Source organism: Sinocyclocheilus rhinocerous, unplaced genomic scaffold, assembly GCF_001515625.1.
Source record: "Sinocyclocheilus rhinocerous isolate Xijiao unplaced genomic scaffold, SAMN03320098_v1.1 scaffold100, whole genome shotgun sequence".
Classification (NCBI taxonomy): Eukaryota; Metazoa; Chordata; class Actinopteri; order Cypriniformes; family Cyprinidae; genus Sinocyclocheilus; species Sinocyclocheilus rhinocerous.
The window spans coordinates 683,714-694,962 of NW_015624543.1; the positions used below are offsets into that span (position 1 = coordinate 683,714).

General features: G+C 35.8%; 1 protein-coding gene across 1 annotated transcript in view; it reads left to right on the top strand.

Annotated features, from left to right (window-relative positions):
- The window catches only part of LOC107741914 (semaphorin-5A), a 96,338-nt gene that overhangs the window by 717 nt on the left and 84,372 nt on the right, over positions 1-11,249 (top strand). The window contains exon 3 of the mRNA XM_016554723.1: positions 4,481-4,526. Coding sequence (XP_016410209.1) covers positions 4,481-4,526 — 46 coding nt within the window. The remainder of the gene's footprint in view (positions 1-4,480; positions 4,527-11,249) is intronic.

The window sequence follows — 11,249 nt, forward strand, 5'->3', positions numbered from 1 at the left end:
TGTGTGTCTATCTATCTATCTATCTATCTATCTATCTATCTATCTATCTATCTGTCTGTATGTCTGTCTGTCTGTCTATCTATAAATCTATCTATCTATCTATAAATCTATCTATCTATCTATCTATCTATCTATCTATCTATCTATCTATCTATCTATCTGTCTGTCTCTCTGTCTGTCTGTCTGTCTGTCTATTCAATATAATGTATTTATATAATTTTTATTTTTATATATGTATTTGTATATGTATTATTGTGTATTGTTTCTACATGTTATTATTTTATGTTTTTTTATTTATATATTTAATTATATTTTTTTTATGTATGCATGATTATTAGTGATCTTTACAGAGTTACAAGATACATATAGTCCATTCATCTCATGTGTTAATGTGAAACCTGTATCCCAGAGCTTGAGCAGTAATGACCAGTAGCGAAAGCAATGACCAGTATCATGACTTATCAAATGATAGCATTACTGGAACAGCTAACCCAGCAGCTATCCCATTACACAGAGGTAGGTAGGCAAAAAGATGCTAGACAAGCCAAGATTGAGGCTTTGATGTCAAGGCCAGAGGTTAATATGAAAGGCGCCACAGCGAGAACATTTTATATGCATACCATACACCCACACAGAAACAAACACAAATGCACTCCGGTGCACTCAAACTAAAGGGAAATATAAAAAAAGACAGTTTTGTGTATGTATCAGTTGTGATGTTTGCTAACATGTGCCCTCTCTTGTTCTGCAGAAATCGAGCCTTGGATCCACCGATTCAGAGCTGAGGGCACCGTTGATTATTCACAGCTGACCTTTGACCCCGGCCAGAATGAACTAATCGTGGGCGCAAGGTAATGGTCACTTCTTCCATCACTGCATGAAATTTAATTAGGACTCAGTCCATGGTTCTCAGTATACTAATGAATGTGTCATTGTCAGAGGCTCTGTCAGTGTGTCTGCTAAGCCTTACATTTATATATTACTATATTTTCAGCAACACCAAATTGACACCCACTGCGAAAATGTCACAATTGCCAAGTTTCCCATGATTAGCCCAATAGTGACACATAATCCGAGTCCTCATAAAACCACACAGTGAAACTGTAGGACTTTTGTACAGCATAGACCCTCCTCACCGACCGATACTTTGATAAAATCGCACCATGAATGTGAGAATAGGATAGGATTTCCTGTGTCCAGCTCTAATTAATGAGTGTGATGATTTCCACATAGACTTTCGCACTGTCCTGCCATACATCTTTAGCCAAATTAATCTCGTATTCCTGATCTGTCAGCAGCCTGGATGGTCTCCAAGCAATTATTTTGTGACAGCCGCAGAAATGGTTGGATATGAGGCACTGTAACAGTTCATTCACCCACAGGGCCGGGAGCGGTAGAATAATTACTTTTTCTCAGAGAAGCAGGGATTACCATTCACTTCACTAGTGATTCACTGTATCATGAGCAGATTGGGTTTTTTATAACTTGAAAGTAACGAGACGGAAAGTGTTAGTTAGCTCTCAGAACCTGCTCTAAAGTGCAACACATCATTATCAAGTCTGACTTGGCTAAAGAGCTGGATGAACTGCGGTTGGGATTCTTTGTTCTCTCCAAACATCAAAAATGTCTTGCTGGTGTTACAAAGAAGTGCATATCTGCTGTAATGGCTCAATCGAAAAGACTCTTTTGACCTGTTATACAGTAGGAAACACTTGTTGAATTTTTTTTCCAGACATTGTGTTCTGATTGTTTTCCTATAATGAGAATGCTCAGTCACTCAGATCCAGCTAATGATTCATTCTGTCAATAGATGTGTTGTACTTTCGGGTTTGGGTTTTGGAGACAGCAAACCTCTTAAACAACTGGAGCTAAATGAATCCAGTAATGCTCTTTAGATTGAGGTTGGGAACTAGGGAAGCACAATAAATCAGCAGTCATATATCAATGTCAGCCGACAAATTTTACTGTTTAATGTTATTAAGTAAAATAGCCCAATGTATTTAAGGTGATAAATTATAGCCACACGATCATGGGACACATTATTTCCTGTTGGCTAAAAAATACAAATAAAATTATATGTATGTATGTATATATATATGTGTGTGTGTGTGTGTGTGTGTGTGTGTGTGTGTGTTTCATTTAATTTTTATTTAAGAAGCTTTGAAAATTCAGAATTTAAAATTTCTTTATTGAAATTATTTAGCAGGTCTGTATTTGTTAAATAATTATGGGTTAAGAATAATGTCATTGTCATAAGATACACTGCCATTCTGCCTGTTTTAAAACTAAAACGTTTTACACTGTATAAAACTGATTTTAATTTTGAAAAATATATTTATTTATTTATTGGCTAATATATTGTTATCTGCCTCAGAAATACATAAAAAAGTGGTTATCATATCGGGGTGTATTTTTATTTATTTATTTATTTTTACTTAATTTTATTTCGGCTAATATATTGGTTATCTGCATTAAATATACATACCAGATCATTCCCTACTGAGAACCGTATGACAGTCATTTCTATCAATTTGTTTCGATTGGGGAGGTGAAAATAACTATAAACAACACTGTTTATGCAGGTCAGCTATCTTTCTGTGGTTATTGTAAATCACTGTGGATAGGATGAGTCAGGGGCTGTGGATCAATGTTGTTCAAACTGAGCTGTGAAGAGAAAAACTAAAGTCTTGTCTTGGTGGAACTCCATGATGCTTTCGCCTCGACTGGTTATCCCTGGAGCAGATGGGTTTGCAGTTCCCAAGGCCGCCCAAATGCACCCACAGTCTGGCCTAATGGACTGTGTGAAGGTTCTCCAGCTGAGCTGCTGCTTCATCAGGGTCACTGAACAGCAGGGTTCTCATGAAGATACTCAGCAGTTCAAGAAACATTGTGCCAATTACCAACACCAGACTGAGCAGACCTGTTAAAGTACAGGCACTTAGAATGTCAAATATTGAGTCATCATGCCTCTACTGAAACATACAAAAACTGTAAAAAAAAACAACAACCTTTGTTATACCTTTTATACAAATTAATGTGAATAGAGAGAGAGAGAAATGTTTTATATATATATATATATATATATATATATTAAAGCAATAAGCCCCAAGAAGCCATAGTTTACAGTGAATTTATAACGGCTAATGGGCAATGTTAGGCACGACGCGAAGCGGTGTATTTCACTTTAGTATTTTTGGTGTTGCAAGCTATTAAAATGACCTACATAAATATGCAAACTATCTTTAAAAGTGACCTTGACATTGCTTGATGTTTGTGTTCTTATAAATATTGTGTTGACATTATGCTTTCTATCAGCCAATCAGATTGTAGAGTTAAAGTTAAGAGTTTCCATCTTATTTTATAGGTATCTTTGGTTATGGCTACATTTGGGCCTTTCATTTTTTAATAGGAATATTTTTCCAGAACCAAAGAATAATGATTCAAAGGATGTTGTCGCACTTGGCTAGATCGCATTGTGCCTGACGCCCCACAGAACTGCACTCAAATGCAACTACAAATGGAATAGTCATTAATAACCTAGAACGAGCACAGTATACGTTCAGAATACCTTGATATTGATAGTGTAGCTGTATGGTCATTACAGAAATAATGGTCCAGTAGTCCGTGCAAAGGAACCATTGATAGTGAGAACCTCAAAAGTCTTTAACGGAAATGTAGTGAAACACAATCAATAGACATGTCAATTCAGTAAGTGGACCTTAATCACAGCAACATGATTTATCATGTACTCGCTTATCCAATAATACAGGCTCCACTTTCCTTTTACATACCATATTGTTTTAGCAAATGTGTTTGTACTTCCGACATTCACAGATGGATGTAAAATCATGTCGGACGGATATGCGATTTGTAGTTGCACATATAACTTACATTTGAGATTAGAGTTGGCAGAACACTATATTGCTACACTATATTACATACTTGGTCCAAGATGTTTGGAGAAGCAATTTGAGCTGTTTTTTGTTTCCCAGAATTAAAATTCATGCAGCATTTACAGGCCTCTGCTGCTCCAAACAAGCATCTTATCCTTAGGCAAGGTCCAGCATTGGCTCATTAAAGTGACAGTAGACTGCACACTTTGCATAAGAGGTTTTTGGCTCTAACACACTTTTAGACTTCATCCAGGTATAGATCGTATGAAAAACTGAACTTGAACTGTTACACCAGGTTGTATTAAACCTGGATGTGTATTGGGAGCATATTAATGTGATTTATTCAGCAATTAATTTGCCAATTTAGTTCCCAATCCTCTGTTTTATTTATAGTCTTGTTTATCTCTGAAAAAGCTCAAAACATTCCTCTCACATCATTGGCCAATTGCTATTGCGCATGGATTCACTTGAAATGTTGCAACCCATAGAAATCTCCATTTATAACCGCAATGCCTTCCCACTCTCTGAGGCAACTTGTGTTCTGATTTGGGTGGAAATTCATATATTTTTTGTCTTTTCTTTTTCAGAAATCATCTCTTCAGGCTACATTTAGAGGATCTTTCATTGATCCAGGTGGGTGAAAAAGTCTCTGTCTGTCTTTTTCTGTCTTTCCTTTTTCTGGAATTGCTCAGACAGCTCAAAAACCCAGGATGAGACTAACAGGTGTTGCTGCCGCCACGTGTGAATGCCAATTACAGTGGCTTCATAAGCTTAGAGAGAAAGACTCTGCCAATTTAAAAGTTGTCAGTTCGTCACAATGCTGACGTGACTGGCGTTCGTGCCCCCTGGTGCTGGTGCTCTCTGTTAAATCTGTATGTAAACTTTCCCTGGACTCCATTTTTGGATTTGTGTGGTTTGAAACCTATTAACAGCTCTCATTTGTATGGCCTGATGTCTGTTTGTGCTAAATTTAATGTTTAAATGCTGGCAAACAAACATGTTTTTTGAGTCTCTGATACTGAATTGGGAATTAAAAATGATGTTCACTAATAAATATGATGAGGCTGATTAGGATTAGCGAGTCTTAAGGGCCGTTCATACTCACTCTGATTAATCACTGGAAATTGTTGTCAATGTGCTTTATGAGGTGGCAGATCGCTCTCAGAGATGGAAAATAAGCCTTATTAAAAAGATTATTATTTCTTGGAAAAAGAGTAAATAAAACTAGGAAGCAAGGTCTTATTTTATTTATTTATTTATTTTTAGCATTTTGTCCACTAAACCAAAGTCATGTCTTGCAACCAACATGAAGGGGAAAAAAGAACAAAGAATTAAATGTCTTAAAATATATTTTAATATATCAGTAATTTTCATATTTTATATATTTTGCTCCAGCATCCCTGGAAACAAACATAGGAGAATCGTTTAGAGAATGGACAGATGGATATTTTATATAGTAATATTATTTTATATTTTATATTTTTGAACTTTTTATAACAAGGCAGTGTTAAGCCAGGTTGTGAAATATTGCTTAATGAAATATGTAGCAAATTACTTAATAATTAATAATTACTTTATTTTTAAAAAATTATGTTGAAAAATGTGTTTAAAACATTTTTGGAAATAATTAAGATGTTTACACTCACATGTTATAAAAATGTTATAAATTTTTACTTTACAACTCGTGACATTATTTACCTTTAGATTAAAACTTTTCTTGTATTACATTTACAAAACCATATAAAACCAACATGAATACTAAGCGTACATTTCATACACTGATTTTGTGGCAGTGAATCACTGTCAGTGTGAGCATCACTTTAGACTCCCTCCAGATGTTATACTTCTATAAAGGCCAGGACTATCAAATCCTATTAATGAGCCTAGTTTAAAAGCCAAATGGACCTGAATGAAGACCTGCATATGTCCCAAATTAGACCTTATTCCTTTAACAAGTTTCAAACATAATTACCCAAGTGTAACCGCTGTCCTGTAATAGCTGCAGCAGACAAGTTACTTTCCTTCTCTTATTGCATTGAACATCTTATAACCCTATAAATAACTATCCAAACATTGAGATGTTTAAAACATTTATTTGAAGTCTTTTCCAGTGTGAAAAGGTGGACTCTTTTTTTAGGCCTTTAAAAGAGCCATACACTGGCTGTTTAACAACTTTCACATCATGTGGTCTCCTCAGAAAGACTGACCTCCTGGGGAAAAGAGCAAACAGACCAGACCCAACTGTTGAGATGCTTTTTGTTCTGACCTGCTCACAGGGAACTGGCATCACAAAGATGAGCCCTGCCATTGCTCACCAGCCAATCCTTTCCACCGTAATAGAATTCCTTCACTTGCCTCACAGCACGGAGTCTTGTGTGTACTTTTACATTTTGGTCTTTTTATACCCTTTGTCACTGCTAAGGCTGACTTTGATGAAGGTTTCTCTGAAAAGAGAAATTCTCTGTAGAGATGTTTTGAGGAGAGCTTCCCAATTTAGCTTGACCCAAGGCCCAATTCCATTGCAGTCTATGAGTACTTGTAGGTTGTTTGTGTTTTTAAGCATTCACGACTTTGATCTGGGGTAAAAATGACAGTATTGCATAAATGTTGTCCTCTTTCGAGTTTTTTCGTGAGGTTTTGGTTGAATATGGTTTATTAAGAAGCTAATTTTCAGAGTTTTTCTTCTCCCCTTATACAACAGCTTTCAGGAAAAGCGGTGAGATAGGTGAGGGGATAATATAAATGATTCTGGCAATATGGTGCAATGAGCGAGAAGTCCTGAGACCTGAGAAGGAAATGACCTAGAAAGTGCTGCTTTTATCCTTCATTGATCTCACAGAATAGAGCTTTCTGTAGCAATGATGCATCAGCAATGGGAAAAATAAACCCGCAGAGTGACCCATCATGTGTCTGCAACACCTCCACTAGTGTTTAAGAGCACAGGTTTGTGAAGCATTAAAAGCTTTTTAATGGCAGGATAAATGTGGCAGCACTATAGTAGATGTATAGTATGTAATCATTATATGGACATGGCCAGGGCACATTATATTTCATGGGTCATTGTACAAAATGAGTGTAATTTTTGTCTTCTACTGTATATGCAATTGTGTAAAAATAACTAAAAAATTCTAATAGCTGATGCCAACTAAAAATGTCTTTATTATGCACCTTTCTATCCCATCATATTATTAGATTAAACCAGGGCTTTTTTGGGGTGGGGTGGGGGGGGGATAAATGTTACATCTATTGATCCAGAATGAAGTTTGGTATCATAATTTATCATGACTTCAGTTTCCTGCAGGTCCCTTCACAATAATGAAAAGCAGATTCAGATCTGCAGAGTTTGTTGAAAGAGATCCCTTTGGAAGGTGGGGCAGGTCAGAAATACTTTAATGAAAAGTGAATGTCTCAGAGTAGTTAAATTTTCTTAGAAATCTTCATAAGAAAAAAGAAAGAGGTCATGAAGTAATAGACACAACGAAATAAAGGAGTGGTTGAAACTGTCAGTGCAAAGTCACATGCTCATATGTTGAGATAGTGAGTTTGCAAGCTGGCTGACAGGTCCAGATGATGTCTGCTAATGCTTGTCCTCTGTGTAGCATTGTTGTTCTGTCAGGCTGTCGTCCACAAGAGAGATGAGGAAAGCAGGTTTTCAGATATGATTTCATAATGTAAACCTGCTTGTTGATAGACAAACTTCTGATGGACTAGTCTGTACTGGATTTAGTCTCAGGCTCCCTGTGAGCTGCCTGCAGGAAGTCACTGAAATCAGTATAGACACATACAAATAATTGAAATACTAGGGCTGACAACTGCTACATTAATTTTATTATTTGTTTACAATACTTTATATATTAATAAGTATTGAAAGGCTAAAAAAATGCTAAAAAAAAAAAAGTAATTCTAAATCTAATAAATTAAATAAAACAGCTGTTTAAAGCCTTTTAACTGTTTAAAGCCGTTTAAAGCTGTTTCAGCTGTTTAAAGCCTTGCTATTTCATTTTCAAAATGTAAAACGATGCTTAATTTACAAATAAATATGAATTGAATTGATTATTTGTGGTTCTATACTGGACACATTAGCAGATTGGAAGAAACTTTGTGTGGTAAAAAAAAAAAAAAAATTTCCTTTGCACATTGCTTATTTAATTTAATAAACATTAAACATACTGTCTCCTGAAGCTGCTTCTGCCATGGAATAAAAATAAAAAAGATAATTGTGACTACAATTCTGACATTTTTCTTGCAATCCTTGCAATTCTGAATTTTTCTTTTTCAAAACTGCAAGAATTTCAATAATTGACCCTTCGCAAAGACCCACCACCCACCCTTAGTTACTGTTGCTATGTCCAACAAGCCATGTCACTCTCATGCCACACATCATGTTCTGAAGCAGTGAAAAAAACTGACAACGCACCGACACACAAGACAGAGCAGGTTACTTTTGGTATGAAACAAAGTCTCAGCTTTCAAATTGTGTCATTTTTTAAGAAATTCAAACAATAAATGCTGTTTTGTGGCTCTTTAATGTGTCGTGACAGATTGCTGTAGCTCCTCAGTTCAAGAGGCACGCGTACCAATCATCTCTTTCTCTTTACTAGTTGAAAACATGAATGAACATTAGAAGGTATCTTGTTTCTTGTTTCAAGTCCACCGACATTAATCTACTCTCCTCTCTTTTTTGTTTGTCAGTCAAAAATGGCAGATTCAGCATTATGATTGGTCAGATCGCCTGTCAATTATTCTGTGGGAGAGAAAAACAGAATTGCGAGATGTAAACTATGGAGAATGTGGACAGGAAGCAGAATAAATTATTTTGTTTGCACAATTTGCTTAAAACGAGAGCACCAATTATTATTTCGTGAGAACAATTTACTAAAACGAGTCAACACATTATTAAATCGAGCACACCATTTACTTAAAACGAGGAAACAAATTAGTAAATTGTGTGCACGATTTACTTTTTTTTTCTTGCATGTCATGGGTGGAGCTCTGTAGTAAACTCAAAATTCAGAGAAAAAAGTCAGAATTACGAGATATAAACACAGAATTGTGAGATCTAAACTTGGAATTGCGAGTTTATATCTCAGAATTCTGAGTTTATATGTTAAAATTCTGAGTGTAGTCTATAAAAAAAGACCAGAATTGTACAATAAAACTCAATAATTTTGACCCATACAATGTATTTTTGGCTATTGCTTCAAATATACCCCAGCGACTTAAGACTGGTTTTGTAGTCCAGGGTCACATATGGAGTCAACAGGATTCTGAAGCCCAGATGGACTGAACAATACATGTCTTCTCTCACTGGTCACCTTGTCATTGACAGAGGTACATGAGGAAGAGCAGCTCTATTGTTCAGTCTTTATGGTCCCTGTCTACACAGAGTCCACCTTGCTCAGCCGATTTTCCTCTGTCAAAACTGCTCTCCCTTGAGCATTTTGCATATTGTACAGTAGCAGTACTCCTAGCGCCACTGATTAATTGCCTGAATAAATGCATTGTAGTCACTTCATTGTATTTCAAGCTTGACAAATGAGGAATGGCGTTTCCCTAGTACGCCTCTATTCGTTTGGCGAGAGTAAATTTAAATCAGTGGTTAATATGCAACAGAGCAATTGGCGTCTTTATTCCTGATGCATATGTATAAGTTTAATGCTGTGTCATTAAATAATTGAATATTTAACTTAAGTGAACTGGATGAGGTCTGGTTGCTCAGAATAGTCTGGTTTTCTTTTGGCAGGCTCAAAGGAAATGAGCGGAGGTGCTGTGAGGTGGCTTCTTATCCGAGTGGCTTGTTGACCAATCGTCTCAGTTTAAACCTGTATGCCCTCTGCACCACAGCTATAGCCCGCTGTGTCAATTCAGCACACATGCACTCATAATGCTGTGCCGCTCACTTACTCTCGATTGAATGCAGCAGTATAGCTTCTCAGCTCATGGCAGCTGTCTCGTTTCAAACGTACCAGCCTGGAACTGCCATTTACATTCACTCCCGAAGCAAATATGATAATCATTGTGATTTAAACTGGTGTTTAGCCGTTTGCTCTAAGGGGATATGCCAACGAGCGCAATTCAACTCTCCTCTGTACTTACACACATGCACCAGTGCGTTTGGTTCAGCAGAAATAGAGCCATTACTGTGATCAATGATTTTATCATGTCAGCTGGTTGCGTGGTGATTTTCTTCAGCCGTGACTTTTGTTCTGTCTATCTTGTATATGTTTTATTGAGTGGCACCAGAATTGGGAGTGATGTTGTGAACTCATGAATATTAATTAGCACGTATTGATATTGCTAGGTAATATTCTTACAGGTAATAGACCATTTAAGTCACATTATTTTATTAATATTCACAAATTAAACCCTCACTATGGTACTATTCATTAACTGATATTCTGTGCAAATGTGCGTGAATTGCATGTCATTGTAGAACGCTGTTTTGTGAATATCAAGCCAGTTTTATGTTTACTCTGATATTTTAACCTTTATATATTATTTATTGAAATGTCAGCCATTTAAAAATCAAGGCACAATTTTGAATTAGAATGAATGAAATAAAACATGAAAATAATGAAAATTTTGAATGAAAATAAATAAAACATCAAGTGACCCAAATAAATAAATAAATGTTTGAAATTTTATCAGATATTTAGGTCAGATATTTTTATTGCCTTTCAAATATTATTTAATTCTGAGATGTCAAAACTGAAATGTAACCCATTTAAATGAAGATGCATTAATATGATAAATTGTATCTAAAAAATAAATAAAAATAAACAAAAATTACAAATAATTTGGGTTGTTAATTGACTGACATTTCTCAAACATCATAACAATAAAAATAAAATACATACAATTTTTTTTTTTAAAGGAAATTCATTAATCTTTTCTTGACATAAATGTGATTTGGGACTTTCCAATGGGTTTTTAGAATAGCGTTCTTTGAGTAAAATAGCATCTGTGATTAACTTTACTTGAAAAACATGTGCAGATAATTACATGAATTACACACTTTCATACCTCAAACATGAATTTCTGAAACAGTTGTGTGCTTTGCTAACAAGTTGCCACATAAGGGACCTGCTAGTAAGTACACAACTGATTCAAACACACAAATCAGGCAACCAACTGGACCTTATTTACACACGACACTGCTCCACTGATCATGTACTGGTTTCTCCACTGCACACTTCGGATCACTTCCTCCTCACTCTTAACCTCAACATGGTTCCTGACACAACACATACACACGACGTAACCTGGCTATCTGTTATGGTTTCATCTTCGCTTCCTCCCCCTAAACAGTTATCATCTCTTGATGCTAACAGTGCTACTGATACTTTCTGCTCCACT